Source organism: Canis lupus, chromosome 8, assembly GCF_003254725.2.
Source record: "Canis lupus dingo isolate Sandy chromosome 8, ASM325472v2, whole genome shotgun sequence".
NCBI lineage: Eukaryota > Metazoa > Chordata > Mammalia > Carnivora > Canidae > Canis > Canis lupus.
The window spans coordinates 19,609,169-19,633,770 of NC_064250.1; the positions used below are offsets into that span (position 1 = coordinate 19,609,169).

General features: G+C 33.4%; 1 protein-coding gene across 5 annotated transcripts in view; it reads left to right on the forward strand.

The window, feature by feature from the left end:
* LRFN5 (leucine rich repeat and fibronectin type III domain containing 5) overlaps positions 1–24,602 on the forward strand; it is a 235,485-nt gene that overhangs the window by 209,257 nt on the left and 1,626 nt on the right. For 4 of the 5 annotated variants that reach the window (XM_025443130.3, XM_035719764.2, XM_025443131.3 and 1 more), the window contains 3 exons: positions 8,812–10,216; positions 12,909–13,621; positions 19,936–19,979. In XM_025443130.3, coding sequence (XP_025298915.1) covers positions 8,832–10,216; positions 12,909–13,621; positions 19,936–19,979 — 2,142 coding nt within the window. In that variant the 5' untranslated portion in view covers positions 8,812–8,831. Of the gene's footprint in view, positions 1–8,811; positions 10,217–10,559; positions 10,752–12,908; positions 13,622–19,935; positions 19,980–24,602 lie in introns of those variants that run through there. The other variant, XR_007412281.1, reaches the window with a different exon arrangement.

The window sequence follows — 24,602 nt, forward strand, 5'->3', positions numbered from 1 at the left end:
TTGACATAACAAAAATAAATGAATGATGGTAGTTAAGTGTGTCATTTGGGTTGTCATTAAGTCTCTGTCAAGCTGCTTTTATATCTCTACTGTGTATGTCTTCACTGTAGTAATCTACTAGCACTTTTTAAATGTAGTTTTTTTACAAACAGAGATCAGGAACATAAATGAGGAAAACACTTGATGAACTAAAGGAATCATTATTGTTAGAATAAACACCTTATGTCTGAGTGCTACATAATCAGAAAAAACACAAATTACATATATATATATATATATATATAATATCCCATATATATATATATATGGCATCATCTTATCTTAGGAAAAGCTTGGGTTTGGAAATAGATCTCCATCTTAGACTTACATTTTTTTCTTTTCTTTCTGGTGGCCTTGAGGGGATTCCTTAATATTTCTTAAATTTTATTTCAGTATATAAAATGAGAAAAAAAGAACCATTTTATATGGAGTTCTATAAAGATTAAATAGGATTTGGTACGATAAGTACATTGTATAACAGGTCAATCTTAGTTTTCTGATCTAAGCTAAAAAAATTAATATTAAAAACATTTTTGGGGCTGCCCGGGTGGCTCAGTGGTTTAGCGCCACCTTTGCCCAGAGGATGATCCTGGAGACCCCGAATCGAGTCCCATGTTGGGCTCCCTGCATGGAGCCTGCTTCTCTCTCTGCCTGTGTCTTTGCCTCTCTCTCTCTGTGTCTCTCATGAATAAATAAATAAAATCTTAAAAAAAAAAACATTTTTTAGTGATGCCTGGGTGGCTCAGCAGTTGAGCACCTGCCTTCAGGCCAGGGCGTGATCCCAGGGTCCAAGGATCGAGTCCCACATTGGGCTCCCTACGTGGAGCCTGCTTCTCTCTCTGCCTGTGTCTCTGCCTCTCTCTCTGTGTCTCTTATGAATAAATAAATAAAATCTTAAAAAAAAAAAAACTTTTTTTTAAAAGAAATGATATCTCTTTGTATAGCTTTCACTTTAATTCTAAAAAACAAAGAAGTACCAAAATACTATACATCTATGAGGTAGATAGAACATGACAAATATTCTATTTATTAAACTTGTTTGTGTTATCAGTTTCTCAGTCTCATTTCCTCATGTATAAAATAAAGAGATCAATACTTCCTTCACGTTACCTATGCTCAATGGTAAGTATTAATTTTTAAAATAATTGCTTATTTTAGTAACTGAGCTCTTATCTGTACTATTTTAGTGTAAGTAATATGGATTTAGGTATACTTATGCCATGTTGAGTAAAAATATATATATGTATACACACAGGGATAACAAAAATTACACATTCCTCAAAGACTCATTTTATTTGTATAAATTTAAATATCAAAATGCTTTTCACAGTCTGCCTCCTATTATTATTGTGAATGTGCTTATCCTCATCCAATTTCAGCCTTCTAAACTTGGTAGGTTCTAGGAAAGCACCTTGCATGTACTGCAGATGCTAAATAAATATTGCTGAAGAAATTAGTAAAAGAATGAGTGAATTGATGCACAAGTGAATTTTTTAAAGATTTAATTTTCAGTGTACTTGGGAATTTTGCTAGAGATTTTTAAAATCAAAGATCAAAGAATACTTGTTCAAGGTTATAGTTGCCTTGTTTTGACATTCGAATTTAGCAGGTTCAATAGTAATATTCTCTGTATATGGTTTAGTAGAGAATAGAGGGATAATGTCCATTTATAGTACTTGGAAAAAATAAACAGAAAACCTAAAATATTAGAAATGATTATCAAATGTGTTTCATTATCTAAACTGTATTACAAAATATCCTTTACAGTACTATAACCATTTTGACACCTCCTAAAGCAATTCATCAACATCAATAGGCATCAGCATCTGTTCCCAGGTATTAGCCTGGGCAAAGGGACACTAATTGAATTGATAGAGTTCTGTCGAATGATGGTGAGGTGGCTTCTGAGGAGTCCAATAGCTTTTCTTTAACTCAACATATAAATTGGTACCATAGTGGTTTCTGCAGAGAATAGATTATACTCTCAGTTGGTTGTAAAATCTAAATTTGCTTGTATATCCTGTTCTAGTTGCCAAATAAATACTGATTCTCTTGAGCATATGTTGTGTAATAACCATGGGCTGAAAGAGGGATGCAGTACTGGAAAATCATTTTCCAGTTTTGTGTGATAGACTCTTCTTTGTTTATAAATGTGTCACTTTGTGTCTGAAAAGAATTAGCTTGAAAGAACATATAATGTAGAGATGTGTAAATATTATCTAGAGAGCTACAGCTGTATGACTATTTACTGAGTTTTATCCCCACTCAAATGTTATTATTAAAAACAGATCTGTGTTGTTTGCATTTAACTGGTTACAGAAGGCAATAGACAAATGTTTTAAAAGAGTTTAACTTAACTAGATGAGAATGGGGTTAGTGTGTTTGATGATCTTCATATTTTTAAATCATGAATTCCAACAAAACACAACAACTACTCTTCTCCTCCATTCACACTCATTTTCTTCAAGTGATAATATATTACTTCAATAAATAAATATGTCAATGATTAGTTTGTGAGTTTGTGGGAAGTAAAAAATGTTCCTTTACATGATCCCTATCTTCCATCTTCTACAAATTTTGAAATCTCTACTCTGACCTAAGATAACATGGGATAGGTCATTAATCACAATCGTGAGTCTTTCATTAAACAGGTCTCACCTAAGCAAAAAATAAACATAGGATTAAGAAAGTGATCCACATTTTATTCCAAACTTAATCTTACTTTCTAAATCACCATATGGGCAGTGAAATCATATCAAGCAGTGTATATATTGGTGAAGTAAATCAGATTATGAAACAGGATGTATAATTTGAGTTGGAAAGGAATCACATCTTTGAAGATATATGGCAGAATTAAGAAAATACGCATTTCTAAAATATGACTAAGTTCTACTCAGCTACCAATAATGTGTCACTTTATAAGTTCTTCCTTTGGAACTGGAATTTGGAAACAAAATAGAGACCCAGGTTGCCTTTTTTTAAACTTAATCAACTATATTGAAGCACACTTGACATAGAATGCACCGACATTAGGTGTAGAGTCAGTGAATTGTGATGTATACACCAGTATGTATCCCACTCTTGCAAATAAGATACAGGCTGTTTCCGGGACCTCCCCACCACCACCCCAATATTTCCTTGTGTTCTTTTCCAATCAACCACCCTCCAACTAGGCAACCACTGGTTTGATTTCTTTGTAGGCTAGTTTTGCCTGTTCTAAATGCACATATACTTGGAAGCGTACAACATGTATTGTTTTACTTCTGAAATTCTTCTGTTAGAGAAAATCTTTTTGAAACTTGAATTGATCAGGCGGTCATAACAAAGTACCACAAATAGGGCAGTTTACACTGAAGTTTATTGTCCCACAGTTCTGAAAGCCAGAAGTCCAAAATCAAGGTGTCTGGCATACCTGGTTCCTATTGAAAGCAGTGAAAAAGAATCTATTCTCTTCCTACCCTCTAGATTCTGGTAGCCTTAGGCATTCCTTGGCTTATAGATATTATTCTTATTGTGCTTCATGCTGTCTTCCCTTTACACATGTCTACCTTTGCGTCCAGATTTCCTTTGTTTATAAGCACACAATCAATTATATTGGATTAGGGCTTGCACTAATCACCTCACCTTAACTTGATAATCTGCAAAGACCCTATTTCCAATTAGACTCACATTCAATGGTACTGGAGATTAGGACTGCAGCTTTTTCTTTTTAATGGAGATATAACTGGGATATAACATTGTATAAATTCAATGTTTAAAACATGTTGATTTGATACATTTATATATTGCAATAAGACTTCTGCTGTAGCATTAGCTAACACCCTTATCATGTCACATACGTATTTCTTTTTGTGTGGTGGGAACATTGAAGATCTAGTCTCTTAGCAACTTTGATGTCTATAATGCAATGTTGTTTTCTGTAATTACTACACCATGCACTAGATTTCCAGGACTCATTTATCTATTGGTTGTAAGTATGTATGTACCTTTATTCGACATCTCCCCAATGCCCCAACCTCCCAGCCCCCTGGTTACTACCATTGTACATTTTGTCTTTGAGATAATTTCCTTAGGTACTCTGTATTTTCAGATAAGAATGGGGAAGAATTGGGGAGGAAAAGAAAATTGAAATGAATCTTCCAGGAAATCCAGACTTTCAGTTTTAGAAGAATGATGGGTAAGAAGTAGAAGAGCACAAGGAAAAATAAGTCGCTTAGGGGTTTCAGCTATAAAAGGACTTAGAGAGGGGATGGAGAGCTCAGTCCTTTTCTTCCTAGACAGGTGTGTTTGATTTTAAACCACAGAGTGTCTAGGGTTGAATTGGTAGGATACAAGAAACTTCTTAGATGAAACCTCTACCTTCATAGAATCTAAGGCAGTTCAACTGCAGCCAAAAACAATGAAATGCAGGGATGAGATCAAAGATCAAAGAGCTCTCATTGGCCACCAAAAAAAAAAAAAAAAAAGCTGGAAGCAGAGATGTAAACTTGGCTGAGGTCTCCAAATATTTGGAAATCACATAGTCCATCTATAGAACAGATCTCCAAAACCATCCTAGTACTAAGATCCCATGTCTTCTTGAATAGCAAATTCCCAAGCTTGGTCTCAAAACAGTTGAGACTGTAGTGAACTGAATTATGATAATACCATAACAAATGACAGAGTTAACTGCACAGCATAGAAAGCAAGACTGTAAAACTCTGAAAAGATAACATAAGAGAAACCCTAAATGATCTCAGGTATGGTGGTGCTTTTTTAATATACAACATCTAAGATATGATCCATGAAAGAAATGATTGATAAGCTGGATTTCATTGATATTCAAAACTTCACCTCCACAAAGGACAATGTCAAGTGAATGCAAAGACAAGCCAGAGACAGGGAAAAGTATTTGCACAAGACACATCTGATAAAAGACTGTTATCCAAAATATACAAAGAAGTCTTAAAACTCAATGATAAAAAAAAAAAAACATAATTTAAAAACAGGCTAAAGACCTTGATAGACACTTCAACAAAGAAGATATACAGAGGGCAAATCAAATATTGAAAGATACCCTACATTGTAAGTCATTCAGGAAATGCAAATTAAAAGAGATGCTAGTACACACCTATTAGAATGACCAAAATCTGGAACACTGACATCACGTGCTGGGAAGGCTATGGTGCAACAGAAAGTCTCACATTGCTGCTGGGAATTATGGTGGAGCCACTTTGGAAGACAGTTTGGCACTTCCTTACAAAACCAAATATATTCTTACCATACAGTGCAGCAACCATACTCTCTGGTATTTACCCAAAGGAGTTAAAAACATATATCCACACGAGAGGCTATACACAGTTTTGAAGAGCAGCTTAATTCAGAATTACCAAAACTTGGAAGCAACCAGGTGTCCTTTAGTAGATGGATGGATAAATGAACTTTAGTACATACAGAAAATGGTATAATATTCACTGCTAAAATTAAGTGAACTAGTAAGCCATGAAAAGATATGGAGGAACGTATTACTGAAGCTTATTATTAAGTGAAAGAAGTCAATCTGAAAAAGCTACATACTATATAATTCCAACTATATGAATTCAAGAAAAGGCAGAATTATGGAGACAGTAAAAAAAAGAAAAAAGAAAGTCAGTGGCTGCCAGGGATGAGCCAGGGGAAGATGAATAGCCAGAGTGCAGACGCCTTTCAGGGCAGTGAAAATGCTCTGTATATACTGCAATTGTGGACATTTGTCATTGTACGTTTGTCCAAACCTGTAGAATGAATGTACGACACCAAGAGTGAACCCGATGTAGACTATGAACTTTGGGCGATTATGATGTGTCAAAGTTGATGCACTGATTGCAGCAAATGTTCCATTCTTGTGGGAATGTTGTTAATGGAGAAGCCTGTGTATGTGTGGGAGGATTTGGTTTAGAGGAAATCTCTTTACTTCCCTCTCATTTTTGTTGTAAACCTGAAACAGTTCTAAAAAATGAAGCACTGAAAAGTTTGTTAAACTTTTCAAAGATAGACTGGTTTCTCTCTACCCCAATTTATGCCAGATAGGTCCTCTTATTTACTTTTCTGTTTGGGTGGGGACGTTAGAGGACATCTATGGAGCTCTTCCCTTTCATCAAAGACTATTACTTTCTGGAATATAGTTACTGAAAGTTTATATCCTCATTTTGATGTTGTTATTAAAAAAAAAAAAAGCAAGTAGTGAGTGTCCAGCTCATCTAGCTTATTTGATTGCTAGGGTGCAAATGATGTAGGGTTGGTTTTTGTTTGATTCTTTTGTAGCTTTTAGTATCCATACCAGAAGCACTATTTATAAACAGATTAAAACACAACAGAAATGTTTTATAAAAATATCTACCCACAGATATACCATTTCTGTTGTTTTTCATCGTTTTGTAAAGATTCAAGTTTCCAACTGATACGATTTTCCATCAACCTGAAGAGATTTCCTTTATATTTTCTTATAGTGCAGTTCTTATGGTAATGGAATTTTCAGTTTGTTTGTCTCAAAATGTTTTTATTTTACCTTCGTTTCTTGTGAATATGTAAGTTCCCACCCAGACTGACTCTTTTCTTGAAGTGCTTGCAATTTCCAAAAAGAAATCAATGAAGAGTCAGCCATTATTTTTATTTTGTTCAGTTTATTTTCTTGTAATGTGCCTTATTTCTGTGCTGCTTTTAAGATCATTGCTTTTTTCTTTGGTTATCTGCAATTTGATTATAATGTGTCCTGGTATGATTTTCCTTGTTTTGAACTTGGATTTATTGATTGCTTTTTATTAGAAATGTGAAAAATATTTGCCTTTATGTCTACTTTAAAGCCTTCTTCTGATGTTCCAATTATATGCTTATTAATATTTTTGACTTCTTAATATTCTTTCACAGATCACCGAGTTTTTGTTCATTTTATCCCTCCATCTTCCCCCTACCTCCCCAGTGTTTCAGTATTGCCCTGTTTCTACCTATAGGATTACTGAAGTTCTTTCTTCAGATAACGCTCTTCTTTCTGCTGTTCTGTCTCATAAATTCAAGCCACTGAAGACTCTCTGCACTTGCCCATCCTCTTGCCCACCCACAAGTCTCCTTGTCTTCCTTCCTGTGCTATGCTTTGAAAAGGGTCTCCAGGAGCAATGATAGGGTTCATTAATTTTTTTATTTGCTTTTCTCAAAGATCACCATTCTGCGCTTCTTTTTTTTTCCAGTATGTGAAAACTATATATATAGTTCTTTCATATATATATATATATGTCTAAATACATATATGTCTAAATATATATATATATATATATATATATATATATATATATATTTGTACTTAACATTGCTGCTTATTGCGGACAGGCTAGTTCAGTGCCAGTTATTCCATCATAAAGAGAAGAGTAAGACTACTTCATTTGTTGAGCTTGACAGTTCTTATACATTACAACCACATTGAATGTGACATAAAATAGGCATAAGATAAATCAAACCTATATGAATATGTTTTATTTAGAAAAGTTGGTACATTATTTCCAGAATAATTCCATATTTTATGTCTTCATCAGTTAAAAATTTGATTTTTTTCTAGCTATTTTCCTTGGCATTTAAAACCGCATGTAACTTATAAGAACTTTTAATTGCATATGTATTAGTATTTTAATTTTTCTTTTTTTAAATTTTTATTTATTTATGATAGTCACAGAGAGAGAGAGAGAGGCAGAGACATAGGCAGAGGGAGAAGCAGGCTCCACGCACTGGGAGCCCTACGTGGGATTCGATCCCGGGTCTCCAGGATCGCGCCCTGGGCCAAAGGCAGGCGCCAAACCGCTGTGCCACCCAGGGATCCCAGTATTTTAATTTTTGATGATTAATTTCAAGAATAAATATTTCAGATCAAACTGGGAAATGAGAGTATCAAGATATTTTAAAAATTATATTTGGGTAAATTTACGTACATTAAGATTTTAAAAGAAAAAGTGGAATTATAGCATCTTTTGGGACTCACTGTCAAGAATTTTGATGACTACTTTTCAGAAATTATCTTCAAAAATCCAATTTTATATTGAATAAACTATTCTAATATTTAAGGAGCTCAGAGTATTTGTGGTAAATTTTTAGCCCTTTTATTTTTGAGAACCTTTATTTGCAGTTAGATTGTGAAGGTTATACTATGTTCAAGATGGTTTGTAAAGATGAGTAAAGTTTAATTAATGATTAATTACTTTCAAATATGTTACAAAGTTAACAATAACAAATGCTGTCTTTTATTGTTTCTATTCTGTAAATTGAAATGCTTACAAATCCTTTTTTTTTTTTTTTTCAAATCCTTAAATATATCTTTGAAACTTATAAGATGGTTTTTCAGGGTTATGGGGAAGTTTCTTAACTCCTACCCTCCAGTCTGAGCTGAATGTCACTTTGTTGTACATCAAGGAATACCCTGGATATATTTCAAAAATAGCACATAATTTACAGAATTGTAATAATCTATTGGCTTCTTTGTTTTCTCCATTTGATTTAAAATCCCATGAGGCAATGAATGGTACATTTTTCATCCTAGTGTCAATTATAGCCTATAATACAGAGTGGATATTTTATACTTGTTTGTTAAGTAAACAAATGAGTAAATCATTTCTGTATTGCAGTTGTATGTTGGCAAATTGAACACCAATAAAAAATAAATTTATCATTAAAAAAATAAAATAAAAAAATAAAAAGGATTGTTCCAGCAGGAATATGAACTTTAGAGAAATGACTGGATGCTAACACTACATTTTGTATCTTTTCTTACAGGCTCTTAAATCTGATCTACAATGGAAAAATTTCTTTTTTATCTGTTTTTCATTGGCATAGCAGTGAGAGCTCAGATCTGTCCAAAGCGTTGTGTCTGTCAGATTTTGTCTCCTAATCTCGCAACCCTTTGTGCCAAGAAAGGGCTTTTATTTGTTCCACCAAACATTGACAGAAGAACTGTGGAACTGCGGTTGGCAGACAATTTTGTTACGAATATTAAAAGAAAAGATTTTGCAAATATGACCAGCTTGGTGGACCTGACGCTATCCAGGAATACGATAAGTTTTATTACACCTCATGCTTTTGCTGACTTACGAAATTTGAGGGCATTGCATTTGAATAGCAACAGATTGACTAAAATTACAAATGATATGTTCAGTGGGCTTTCCAATCTCCATCATTTGATACTGAACAACAATCAACTGACTTTAATTTCTTCTACAGCATTTGATGATGTCTTTGCCCTTGAGGAGCTGGATCTGTCCTACAATAATTTAGAAACGATTCCCTGGGATGCTGTTGAGAAGATGGTTAGCTTGCACACCCTTAGTTTGGATCACAATATGATTGATAACATTCCTAAGGGGACATTCTCCCACTTGCACAAAATGACTCGGCTAGATGTAACATCCAATAAATTGCAGAAGCTACCACCTGATCCTCTCTTTCAGCGAGCTCAGGTACTAGCAACCTCAGGAATAATCAGCCCATCAACTTTTGCATTAAGTTTTGGTGGAAACCCTTTGCATTGCAATTGTGAATTGTTGTGGTTGAGGCGTCTGTCCAGAGAAGATGACCTAGAGACTTGCGCTTCTCCAGCACTTTTAACTGGCCGCTATTTTTGGTCAATTCCTGAGGAAGAGTTTTTATGTGAGCCTCCTCTCATTACTCGTCATACACATGAAATGAGAGTCCTGGAAGGTCAAAGGGCAACTCTGAGGTGCAAAGCCAGGGGAGACCCTGAACCTGCAATTCACTGGATTTCTCCGGAAGGAAAGCTGATTTCAAATGCAACAAGATCTCTGGTGTATGACAACGGGACACTTGATATTCTTATAACAACTGTAAAGGATACAGGTGCTTTTACCTGCATTGCTTCCAATCCTGCTGGGGAAGCAACACAAACAGTGGATCTTCATATAATTAAGCTCCCTCACTTACTAAACAGTACAAACCATATCCATGAGCCTGATCCTGGTTCTTCAGATATCTCAACTTCTACTAAGTCAGGTTCTAATGCAAGCAGTAGTAATGGTGATACTAAAATGAGCCAAGATAAAATTGTAGTAGCAGAAGCAACATCATCTACTGCACTACTTAAATTTAATTTTCAAAGGAATATTCCTGGGATACGTATGTTCCAAATCCAGTACAATGGTACTTATGATGACACTCTTGTTTACAGGTAAGAGAAATTAACCAAATGTTTATATTTACCATGCATATTAATGTAGGGTTTCTTCATGTACTACTGACTTGTTTTTTTTAATTGGCAGTGCTACTCTGTGTTCTAATTACAGCACTCCATTTTTGTTAAAGTGTACAATGTAAGGTTTGTGAAAGGTGAATACCTGTGGGGAAATATTTTGAATTTTTAGAGAGTTCAAATTTATATTTAATATTATGCTTACTTACCTTTTTCCCCTTCATCTAAGAGATGTGACTATCAGAGAATAAGATTGATTTATTTTAAAAACTCAAAAACATACCAGAATTTACACATCCACATGAGTGTTCTTTCCTTCAAGGAAGTCACGTTGGGAGGCTATTCCATTATCCCAATGATGCTGGCATTGCTCAAAGCACTTTTGGAATTATCTTTAGAATCTTCGTCATACTATTTTGAATATCCTCAGTGGTGGCAAATCTTCGTCTTTTGAGGGTGAATTTGAATTTTGGAAACAAGCAAAAGCCATATGGAGCCAAGTCTTATGAATAAGGTGGGTGATCAAGATGGGTATTGCCATTTTTGGTCAAAAATAGGATGTAACTATAAAATAATGAGACTGATTTTTTTGAGTGATTGAGTTATATGCATGTGTATTGTTTCATATATACTGGTTCTTAAGACAGTTCCAAAGAGAAAGTTGATAAATATTTTGAGCAGTGAAAGTATCACTGGAGTTAAGTACATAATCTTCTCATAAGGACTTTGATGGAGAATTTCATTCTGATTATAGATTTTCTGGTATGTTTTTCTAAAGTTCAGCCTCATTGATTTATAGTCACATCTTGTCCAATTTTCAATTGGAAATATACATTTTTACCTCTCCATATAATTTCACTCATGATAGACTATTATTACTCCTAGGAAATGATGCAAACTCATGGTTTTGAAATATACATATATATTTTTTGTCTTGAAGCTTTTCTGAAATAAGATTAACTCAATTTTATATACCCAGGTGAATTCTTGAAGATAATTTGATTTTCACTCATGTATGGAAATGAGAGAACTGTTTAAAAATGAGCATGGGCTGGTGGAAAAGACAAAACTGGCCCAGCTAGCCATATGATCCATCCTGGGCAAAGTTCTACCTGACTGGGTTTTAATTTCCTCCCCTTTAAAAGCAAGCGATTAAAGTAAATTATTTCTAATATCCCTCTCATCACTAAACATATGATCATGTAGACTATGATGCATGCATATTAGCATAAAGTAGTTTGTCCTTCTCATACTCAGCTCTTTATCTGGGCTATCCATTATTTAACCTTTTGTCAAAGAAGAATATGTGCTTCTACCCCTCACCTTCACGTAGCTACTAACATTTTATTTATTTTATTTTATTTTATTTTATTTTATTTTATTTTATTTTATTATTTTATTTTATTTTATTTTATATATATGTGTAAATAGGTCAGCTTTTACTTTCCAAATTATACGATTCTCATCTTGCCATGATAAGTAAATTCTATGTGACCTTCAGAAAATTGCTTGAATTTCCTGACTTCAGTGTTTGTCATCAATAAAATAGTAATGCCTACAGTAACTGTAAGAATAAAATTATAGTGTTCCAAAAAAAAGGATAAAATTATAGTATATATAATGTGCTTAGTAATGCCTGCTGTTTATCATGCACTAAATGATAGTGATTTTAATCACAAATACATACTCTAGCCTGTTTCCTAGTTTATTTAGAACACATCTAGGTTGTATAATGGATTAGCATTGCCAAATTTTAAAATTTCCTAAAAAATTCTTTCAGGGAAAGCATATAGTTTCAAGAATTATTTTTCTAAATGAAATTTTAGTTTAGGTCATATTTGATTGCTACTTAAAAAAAAATGGAAAAAAAAGCATCCGTGGAAGAGTTTTGTGATATAATGGACTGAGTTATCTATAAACTTTTATCAAACTTTAGCAACTATTCTGAAGGTAATTTCATCAGCCCACAATGGGTAGGATGATGGATTTATGCTCTGGTCAACAGCCTTGCCCTGTTCATGTTTTTAGGATAATATTCCTCATGCATTTTCATCAACCTCATTTTTAGATAGTAACATACTGAAAGCCACATGTTGAAGACATTAGAGAAGGCTGAGATCTGTAAATAAAGTACTTTAATCGTAGTAATTAGTGGAGTTATTAAAGATAGGTTAACTGGTACCATTCCATAGCAGCTTAAAACTGACTTGGAAAACAAATACTCTGATGCCTTTCCATTCTGGTTTCTAATGTGATTGTCAGTGTTTTCCCTTCCTTCAAATTGGCTTTTAGTCACAGAGGTGTTGTAAGTGCTAAATGGATTTGTTTAGTAGTCAGATAATGTCACAGTCACACCTTTCAAAAGCAATTTGTCATAAATGATTTTTTAGCCATGGCTTTTATCAGGAGGTCTGCTTTGCCAGGCAATGTAATTAGTAAGCTTGTCAAGGCCTGGTGCAGGCACCATTAATACAATGTAGAATCCAACAATGACTTTTAGCCATTTTACATAGGTAAATATAAGATTAGATCATTTTCTCGTATTTTGTATCTGTTATAAATGTGCTTATCTTAATGAGTACTGAAATGAAACAGAACTGAAGTCATAATGGCTCTGTGTGTATATATATGTCTTATTTTTAATATTAACACAAACTCCATTGTCCCTCAGAATGATACCTCCTACGAGCAAAACTTTTCTTGTCAATAACCTGGCTGCTGGAACTATGTATGACTTGTGTGTCTTGGCAATATATGATGATGGCATCACTTCCCTCACTGCCACCAGAGTCGTGGGTTGCATCCAGTTTACGACGGAACAGGATTATGTGCGATGCCATTTCATGCAGTCCCAGTTTTTGGGAGGCACCATGATCATTATTATTGGTGGAATAATTGTAGCATCTGTGCTCGTTTTCATCATCATTCTAATGATCCGGTATAAGGTTTGTAACAATAATGGGCAACACAAGGTCACCAAGGTCAGCAATGTCTACTCTCAAACTAATGGGGCTCAGATACAAGGCTGCAGTGTGACGCTGCCCCAGTCCATGTCCAAACAAGCTGTGGGACATGAAGAGAATGCCCAGTGTTGTAAAGTTGCCAATGACAATGTGATACAATCTTCAGAAACTTGTTCAAGTCAGGACTCCTCTACCACTACCTCTGCTTTGCCTCCTACCTGGACTTCAAATGCTTCTGTGTCCCAAAAGCAGAAAAGAAAGCCTGGCACAAAGCCAAGTGCTGAACCACAGAATGAAGCGGTCACAAATATTGAGTCCCAAAACACTAACAGGAACAACTCCACTGCATTGCAGTTAGCTAGTCGACCTCCTGATTCTGTCACAGAGGGGCCCACATCTAAAAGAGCACACTCAAAGCCAAGTAAGTTTCTCACTTTGCCTGCTGAGAGATCCAGAGCGAGGCACAGGTACTCCCTGAATGGAGAATTAAAGGAATACTATTGTTATATTAACTCACTGAACATATGTGGACGGTCTAAAAGAAGCATGTCTATGAATGCGATGTTAATTCAATCCAACAGTTCTGATGGGCATAGTGGAAAAGCAACTCTTTCCGATTCTGAGTGGATATTGGAAAGCACTGTGTAACCTATTATTTCTTTTTAATGAAGAAATTACTTTGAAAACTCATATAAGAAATTGGAATTTGAAATTCCAGTTTTGTTTCTCTGATACATGCCTCATAGAGCCAAGGTGTATAAACCTTCTAGGTATAGTTTAATATATGAAGGTGACATATATAAAATGGTCTGGGGATAAAAGCATGACATAGCAGCAGTGCCTCTTCCCATTCTAGGGCTGGCTTCCAGGTTCTACAATAGCAAAATGCAAAATAAAGGTTGTCACCAGGTAAAAATGTCTTGCATAAATCATGCTATTTCCTCCAGTCTTAAAAAGGACCACCTAAACTGATGAGTATTTTTCAGTGAGTATATTGCATATTTTCTTTCAAGGACAGTAGTGTTTGTTTTCAGGCAGATATCAAAAAGGACAACTTTGTGTTCTTATGGTATTTAAAATGAAATATTCAGTAAGTATATCCAGACAGTGTTAAAATAAGTACCCTTCTAAAGAACATTCTTGGTTCAGGTGCCTTAATGGATTTATGGTATTTCTCATCCATGACTTAGCTTCTTTGATGGGAAGCAAAAGAATATTCAAGTGATTTTGCATTTATCAAAAAAAAAATCTAGTTATTATAAGCTGCTACCTGCTACCCTGGGCATGTGAGGGTGTTTTCATTCATTCAGTATACATTTGCAGAATGAATGAATGTTATATTTTTCTTTATGGAAATTAAAAAGGGAGACAGAAATACAAGACATTATCAAAGGGATGTTTATTTTTATCACTAAGTAAAATGAAAAGATTACTTCTAGTGGGATTCTTACTACGTTTATAAGCAATATAAAGTCATCGCTCATTAACCAGGTAGTGATTTCATTTTTCCCTTCTTTCCTTTCCATAATTCTCAGTTGGAATGTTTCTTTGTTAGACTGAATGCGTTTATTTTAACCAAAACCTGTGATGAAATTTAATTAGAAATCATTCAGCTTAGTGATAATCTATTATTTTTTTTTAATTTAGTCAGACAATAATATTGCTCTTTGATATATGGCATTCTTGGACATCCACTGAAATCAAGGTATATAGATAAATGTTCCTATCTACTCATTGAAAATCTTATATTATATGGCAACTTGATGGTATTTTATTAAAGACTGGTAAATGGGGGTTAACATTAGGGCATTCTTTGGTGTTTGGGGAGGGATGTTGAAAATAAGCTTCCAGTGAGAGTCTTGTACACACAAAAAAATTAGCCATAATACAATAAGGTATGTACTTTATATATATAACATACTCCATGGGAGTAAGTTTTAGTATATATGCTGCCAAAGTGAGCACATGGGAGTAAGTTAAACACATAGTAAGTTTATTATTATCTTAAAGATCACTTGAAATATCATTAAAACACAGATAAGGAATGGTAGTCATTAGTTTAATTTTTTTCTACTAGAGGCATATATAAACATTTCAGTTAATTTTAACTTTACAGAGACACATCTTATATACACTTTTATGATGACATTCAGAAGCAGGTAAAATTAAAGCAGTTAAAGATTATTTTCCATGCCAATCTTGAAACAAATGATCTAATGGGCTAATGTTATCTTAGATTCATAAATGCCTTCTCTGCCCTGGTTCCTTTTCTGAAGTTTACTTTTCACAGGTCAAATGTATAGTTCTCTTGAGGAATAAATGCAATTACACGTGTGGGGTCATGTTTTGTTAAATCAAACGCATTACACAGAGTAAAGTGTATCTTCAACATTTTCTGTGATAATGCTCTAGTCCCGATTAAACATTTCTAGTTAACATCAATTACTTAATTCTTCAAAAGGTGTTGATTGGCAAAAGCATGTTGCTTTTCCCTTTCCTAGTTTTTACCTATATAGTATTAAAAAGTCCCAAACGTATAACTGCTTTTGAGATTTAAATAGATGAATCCCCAGAGAAAAAACCTCTGGCCTTATGAAGATTGTGGTCAAGGGGGCTCTGAAATCATGCATAAAGGACAAATTTAGCACATCTGCACCAAGCTGCACTGATCAGCTTATTTAATGTTTTCCACGTGCCTGTATTTTTAAAAATCAATTTTCTGCTTGTTTCAAATGAAATTTTAATTGAATATCTTTTATTTTTATAAACATTTAGAACTCTATAATATCTAATAATTGTAATTTATTCTGTTTGACTAAAGTCATTAAACCCATTTACATTTGTATTAGTTTTATAAGGCTGTTTTCAGGGTATATTAACCAAATGCATGAACACTTGTTTTTAGAAGTGATAAGGCTTATGTTTCTGTCTTTAAAAAGTTTATATTTAGAGAGATCAACAAAAGATTGTCCTATAGAGAGGATCAAATGTTTTTGTTTTTGTTTACAACTATATGAGAAACTTTTTGCTCAGGGCAGTTTCAATGTGAAGTGACTGAAAAGTAAATCTGTGGGGAAGCTGAGGGTTATTACAGATACCCGGTATAAAACATAAAACCTAAAACATAAAATCTGAAACACAGCAATTACTCAAATCAATGAATGAATGGATTGATAAATAAATAAATGAATGGGGCCAGGGAGGAAGGTACAGTAATAAGTATTTTGATTATATGAAGCTGATTTGTGATCCAGCTGTTTTATTACTATCAGCAAGAAATTCTTTTATTGTTTTTCTTTCTGTTTTTTTTCTTGCATTTCTCATTTAACCAGCTATGTACATGTGATCCAAAGTATATGGTTTGCAGTTGCTGATTATGTATAGGTTATATATATATATATATATATATATATATATATATATATTGTTTTTTGCTTCCATGTCTTAAATTACTTTTTCTTTATTTTTAGTCATTCTACACTATGGTTTCAATTATTAAATAGGACAACTAACAAATAATATATTTACAGATATTTGGTCCAAACATTTTTTTAATTATATGTCTTCCTGTGTTACTTTTTGTTGCTTTTGGATAATTGTCCCCCGATTCGAAAATGTTCCAACTATTATTAAAGTAATAATAGTTTTTATTTAATGTATGTAGTATCTGAATATCATAAAGGGATAATGAAGCATCCAAAGCTGCCTTAGAATCCTAAGAGGAAACAAAGTTTGGTTTGATAAATACTATTTATTTTTACTCTACAAATAGAATGAAGCAGAGTCACATTAAGTAAATAATTTAAATTAAATACATAACGCCCTCACTGTGGCTAATTTATTTCCTAAATTTTTTTAAAAACCATTAAATGTAGTTAGGTTGGGGTAAGCTATTTTAAGCTTTCAGACTGTTGATTTTAGCTGTTCTATAGATATATTTTACTAAAAAATGTTTTAGAATATAGGTTATAGAACTATTATAAACCATTTATAGACATAACAAGTTTATTATCTGAGTGATTCATACTTTTCCATAAGAATTTGAGAAATTAAAAGAAAATTAAATGTGTTCCATTTATCTACAGGGATCTCTTTTTATCTTTCCTTGAGAAGTATTTTCTACTTCACTTTAAAGCACTCAGAAAGTACTTACTTCCAAACTAAATTTTAACTCTTTTATTTGCTTGTATTATTGAATGGAAACTAAATAACTAAATACTTCATTCTTAAAGGTAACAAACTAGAGCAATTATCACAAGATCCACAACAATTGTGTCTTAGTTCTGAAATTTTCCTATTTTCCTGTTATTCACAATAAGAACTTAACAACAATCTTTAAATGTCAATGGTTTAAAAAATGCTGAAAACATAGAGTATCTTGTACATAGAATTGCAAAGGTAAATGCATTTTTTTTCAAGGACTGCAGATTTGAATGCATTTTCTTATTGGTATGACAAAATTCCACTTCTATTTTATGATGCTAAGAAAGCAGTGTTCATTTATACTAGATAGAATGAAGACTGTCTATTCTCTTTTCCTTGCTCAGTCAACGCTTGTGTTTCAGGAAGCATCCAGTCTTCTTCCTTAACACTGAATGTGGATGCTTCTGTCTGAGTGTTGGTGGTGTTTGGAGAAAAGACTTCAGTACAGAGGTGGGCTGGATGGGAAATGGAGATTTCTCTTATCCTCCTCAGTTATGATGATAATTAACATCATCATCATCATCATCATCATCATTATCATCATTATATAGTCATTATTTACCTTATAATGTTTGTGAGTAAAGTGTTTTGGGGGTGAAATGTATGGATAAGAAATACCTTGTTTTAAAGTTTCATAGAGAAAAGAGAAAAATAACCAGAAGGAATAATTGGAATTTTGTAATAGTTTCAGAGCTCTGTCTTTCCAGATTGTTCAGTTCCTTTCCTCCCATGCTAGATAAATGCATGCTATAAACAAATACACTTAGTTTTGTCAAGTTTGGGGGAGGAGATTGTTTGGTTTCCACAACAAAAACAATAATTCTTGTAGTAATACAGAAGATCACTTAATATAGAAAGAATGGTAAAAGTATTTCTGTGATCAGAGTCATCCAAAAAATGTGATATTGTTGAAGTGTGGGGCACAGAAAGTAGCAGTTTTTACCTAGGACTCTATTTAAGTATGAAATCACCATGTTAAATAATGTCAACGCATTTGCAATTTTATCAAATATTACAAGTAGTCAATGTAACAAATAGTGTATCACTGTCTTCTGATTTTGTCAGCTATTTCTCAAAGGTGAAATTTAGGATCTAAAGTTACCATTGATAAAATACATACACAGTATATTCTTATGTACCCATATATGTAATATATAGATATACTAATATATATGCTTATCAAATTAATCAGTTAAAATTAGAATTTGGTATCCTGCAACATAGATTGTAATTAATGTAACAAAATCATATTTAAATGGGCTGGTTACTAGGGAACTTCTCCCAGAACAACTGTACAAACTATACCTCTTATTTGTAAGATTACAGTGGGATATTAACTCTCCAGTAGAAATTTATTTTTCTGAACTTCCTAATGATAGTGATCTCTACAACTTGTCTAATTTCATACACCCTTTTCAAATAGATGACTGTTATGTTCATGAATTTTAAAAACTAAAAATTATTTTTTTCAAATACATTCAGGGAAAGTCATGAAGTCCTTTTCATTTTGTGTTTGGAAGTGGATATACATTTGATCTTGGTTGAAACATGAACTAGATAGATATTGAGATTCTGCTCAGAGTATGTCCAATAAATTATTGAAATAATATGAAGGGCTTATGAAATATACTATGTTGGCTCTACCATAATGTAATTTCCTAAACATTTTTTCTGTATAATATGAACATGTATTATTATTGCTTTCATGTAAAACCTGATCTCCAGAGGCCATTACAAATTTTTACGAATATTTATGCAGGAGGTTCTATAAAAAAGTATTTTGTACTTTTCTCATCACACTTACCTGCAAACCAGAGAATAACTTTTTTCTATTTTTTTTCTTATCGTGTCACTTCTGAAGGACTAGGAGTATTTGCTTAAGAGGATGTATCAGAAAGAAATAGAATGTGTGCTATGCAGGGTTATATAATGGTTTTAAACATTTATAGCCCACTGGAACATACATAAGGACATTTAAAGGCAAAATGGTTGCATATAGAACATTAGTGTTTTAATGAGGATAAATGGGTACTTCATAAAACATGCTGTTATTTGGAGGGCTATTGAATAATGATCGTTGTAAATGATGATTGAATACTCTGCCTGTTGAACATGGTGAAGCTATTTCCTATTTTGGATTCTCTTGTCCATGGTTCCATGTTAATCATATACAACTCTGTAGTTGAAATATTAACATTGATAGTCAATTGGGGGAAATGAGTAGAAGCCTGATTCTCTTCTCGAACTCTTTCAGGAAAAGTGCATTCAATAATAATGATTACTCTTTTAGCAACTAAGATTTTATACCATTATAATATCATATATCAGGAAGTAGCCATAGACAACTACAAAATATTTACGAAAGTCAATTGCAATTAGCCCAAGAACAGGTAAGTTAAAAAAAAAAAAGTCTAGATAATTCTTTGTTAAGAGAAATCTTATCAAGATTTCACTGAGAAGTGTTTTAGGGTCTGTTTCTTTTAAAAATGGAATTTGTGTATTTGTTTGTGACACTGAGAATTTTATTCCCAGATGCTTTGCTGACTAATGTTGACCAGATTGTCCAGGAAACACAGGTGAGATTTTTGTTACATGTCTCATAATTCAGCACTTAAGTGGCTATTTTTTTTATAATAAATTTTTAGATTTTTTGCAAGCTTCTGTAACTTGCCAAAATTTTCTGTTAAAGCTTATTCAGTGCTCAGGGATACAAACTGTAGTTCAGTTTAGTTAAATGACATTCCAGTTACTAAATTTAGACATGTTTCTGGTTAACTGAACATTTCTGACTCATACTATAAGAATAAGGGGAATACTAATGTGACTTTGGAGTCACTCATACCCATGCACAATATAATGTGCATTTTTCCAAGTATTTCCCAACGTGAAGACAGTAGCTTGTTAATAATGTATTCACTCCTATCCTTGACCTCCACATCCTAATAGGAGCTGAAATGATACATTATACCTCCCTGGAAGTAAAGGAACAGAAGTGTTTCAGTGTTATCCAAAATGAATGAAGCCATTATAAAATGAAGCAAAAGACTACACATGAAATATTCATGTTATTCCTTTTGTCAGCAACTGATTACTCTTTTTTTTTTTTTTTCCTTTCTGGAAGTTTCAAATGAGTATTTGATTCCTGCATTTTAATTGGATCAGAAAGTGTGTTTCCAGAGCAGAATAGCACTTTAGCAATCTGTTCAAACAGCTGGAAGCATCAGCCATTTGCTTAAGGTTTGGCACAGAAAAATATTCTGCTTTTAAAAGTTCTAAAAAAGGCCACTGATTTATTTTTTAGTGGTAAAAATAAGGTCTCTTTTTTTTTTAACATTTTGTATTTAAAAGATAATAACTTGAACAATCATTCAGGGTTTCCCCTAATGAATTCCACTCCCAAATTAAACCTAGAGTTTTTCATGCATCATATCTTTGACTTCAGGATCTCAATCCCACGTTGCAAAAAAATGAACAGATGGCTCACTAGAAACAATCAATAGCCCAGTGTCTGGCACATACTTTGTGTTCTGTTTTGTGTGCAGAACTGACCTGCATGAGGCTGCATTGTTTCATCACCACCCAGTGATTCCCTTTCTCACTCTGAACTTCTCTCTCTCTGTTTCCTTCTCTCTCCTTCTGCCTTCTTTCCTCTCTCCCTCTCTCTCTAATTTCTAAAAGTTCATTTATCGTGTAACTCTGGGCCTCTAGTTCTTCTGAAAGTGAGTAGCTTTAGAAAGGCATTAGAAAGTAAATGGTTAATCTATAAGAAGCACAGTTCAGAACTGTGCTAAATGTTTTATCAAGAATTAGAAGCAGGAGAGTCAATCTAAGGCATTTTTCAATTATTAATTAAAGTATCCTGAGACTTCAGTGTAGCTACTATTGGTGCTTGGTAAATGATTTCTGCCTTCATAGGCCTGTCATTTCCACAGCTGTCAATGCAACCAGTGAAGCCCCTTCCAAGAGAGGAAGCCCCCTAGTCTTGTGGCCGCTCCCACGGTCCTAGTACTTTGCCTGCGAGAGAATGGAGTGAGGAAGAGCTGGCAGAGATTTCTTGTGCTCACAAATTCCTGGCTCTATTTTAGGAGGAAGAAGGAATATACATTTTTTATCCTAAGTTTACTTTTTTAAAGATTATATTTATTTATTTGACAGAGAGCGAGCACAAGCAGGAGGAGTGGGATGCAGAGGGAGAGGGAGAAGCAGGCTCCCTGCTCAGTTCCTATGTGGGGCTTGATCTCAGGAGCCCAGGATCCTGACCTGAGCCGAAGGCAGACGCTCCACGGATTGAGCCACCCAGGCGCCCCTTATTTTAAGTTTATATTTCCTGCACGATGGTAACAAATGTTGTTTATTACCCAAAGGCAAAACATATTTTCCAAAATTTTGAACACTGCCCATTGCATTAAATTGAAATTAAAATGCTACCTATGCATACATACAGTAAAAGTAAGGAAAAAACCGTGGCACTGGGGTGGCTCAGTCAGTTAAGCATCCTACTCCTGGTTTTGGCTCTGGTCATGATCTCAGGGTCTTTGGATGGAGCCCCGCCTCACAGGGAATTTGCCTGTCCCTCTCCATTCCTCTCTGGCCCTTCCCCTGCTCTCTCTCTCTCTCTCTTAAATAAATAAATAAATAAATAAATAAATAAATAAATAAATAAATAAATAAAACAATTTTTAAAAAGTAAGCAGAAAACACAGAACACCTTACGACACATTTTTGTTTTTAATATAAAAAATGTTTCCATGGCAACATTATTAAATTAATTGTGCCATAGTCCTTAATATAACATCAAACTCTAATAGGAAGATACACAGAAGACAGAGGGTTTCCTTCGATCAGTGGCGTAGGTGTTCCTCATATTGATGTATCTACTAAGATTATTTTTTTCCTAAGGATGAAGAATTAATACATTTATTTATTTTCCATTAGCTAGAATATGCCATATGGCAATTTTTTCCTTAAGATCTTTCGTAAATGTGAATAGAGTGAACTTAAAATATTTAATATATCATATATGATCCTTTTATAATAAAATTATAAAATCCTAATCTCAGATGAATTCAGAGCAAAGAGAAGAGGAATCATTGATAAAACTGGTGGTAATTACATGTAAACGGGCACTTACAAATAAGTGCAAATCTTAAGTTCAAAAAGATTGTTATACTTAAAATAAACCCGGTAAAATAATTGACATGCCATGTTTACAAGTTAAAATACGAACAATTGACTAGTTGAATTTTTTTATTTATTAGAGAAGGGCAAAGGAACAGGGAGAGAATCTTAAGCAGACTCCACGATGAGCACAGAGCCTGACAGGACCTCAATCTCACAACCCTAAGAATATGATCTAAACCAAAATTAAGAGTTCGACACTTAACCAACAGAGCCACCTAGCTGCCCCTGACTAGTTGCATTTATACCAAAAATGCCTCAAGTAAAGTTTCTTAAAAAGTATTTTTTATATTCAGACCAACAAAATATATGTACTGTGTGTGCGTAAGTATGCTCAAGAAATATCCCTTATTCTGCAATTGCTTGCACTAGCCTTTAAGATAGTAGCTTCCTGACTCTAATAAACTGACTTCCGATTATATCTGTTTAGTATCAATTAAGGTATTTAACAAATTTAAACTTCGTCATAAAATCTCTGCTACAGGTGCAATAACCATAAAAAGAGAACTTCTTTTAGAGAAACAATTAAGGTATAAATGAATAAAAGTAAGCTGATTAGAAAGAAACAGCATTTAACACAGGGTTAGGAAAAAAACATGAAATAAGAGCTAAACAGTAAAGCAAATGTGTCTTTCTAATATTATCTTTCTTACATTATTTCCTAGTAAAAATGACCATAAAATATTTGGTTCTAGAGCTTTAGTGGTTTTTTTTTCTATGATATTCCCTTCAAGTGAAATTGTTAAAACTAAGAGTGATAGAATAGGCACATATGCACATATGTAGAAAACTTTTAACTCTTTTTATAATAACTAAAGCTCATTTTTGACATTTATTTGACCATCACAGTAAATTAAAAAACTAGCATCCTAGTATCAGCAATGACTTTCAGAATCATTTTCTTCTTTTTTAGATATCCTAATTATACAAGATAAAAAACATTCATAGTTCTTAATTGCATTCAGAGTAGGGCACTAACATTTTCCCACAATCCATTCAACATCGGGACATTTTTTCTTCTTTTAATATTGGGGTAGTTTTAATTTCCTCTTTTCTTTGTAGTACTGTTAATAAGACTGTCTGCCCACAGTATTTTGCATGATACCCTTTCACTTTTAAGTAAGGACCATTATCAAAACATCCTGAGCCTATCTCAAATTCATTATTTTTAGTTCTTGAAACATTTTAGCATAATTATTATAGTCTTTTTTTTCCTTTGTGATGCTCTTATAATTTTGTGTTCATATTTAGATCTTTATGGAATCATTGTAAGAGTTTGTCCTTTGATAAGTAAAGTAAATTTGTTATTTTCAGTATCCTACATTCTAAGTTTTTATTCAGCTTCATATTACGTCATCATTTCAATAATAGTATCTTCAGGGCAGGCAAATTCAAACCGTAATTTCTAAAGCTGATTGCTAATTGTCTAATCTTTGAAATTAGCAGCTTTTATAAAAGCCATACAAAAAAAAAGCCATAATCCCATAGTTTGTTAATGATTTTTTATGTAATGTGGAAATGAATCAAAAACTCTTTAAAATATGTAAGCTTATGCAATCATTAACTTGATTTTTTTTTTTTAATTTATGAGAGAGCTAGAAAAAGCATGAGCAGAGAGAGAGGGGCAAAGGGAACAGATTCCTGCTGAGGAGGGAGCCCGACCTGAGCTGAAGGCAGATGCTCAGCTGACTGAGCCACCTAGGTGCCCCTCGTTAACGATATTAAAATAGCTTTTTATTCAGGAAAATTTTATTATTTCTAAAATCAAACTAGTTATACTGTCCACTATATTTTTCTTCTATGTGTATTTAATCTTTTCAATATATTATTGTTTCCTGAAACTTGAAGTTTGGTGTAATACACTATCTTTTTTTTTTTATCAAAAGGAACATATTATTGGAAATGCAAACAGAAATAAACCATTATAATCCAATTTCACCAAGATCAGCTATGCTTTGAACCCAGTAGATAGGAATTTAGATATACCTCATTGTCATTTAAGGTGATTTTGTGACTTTTTC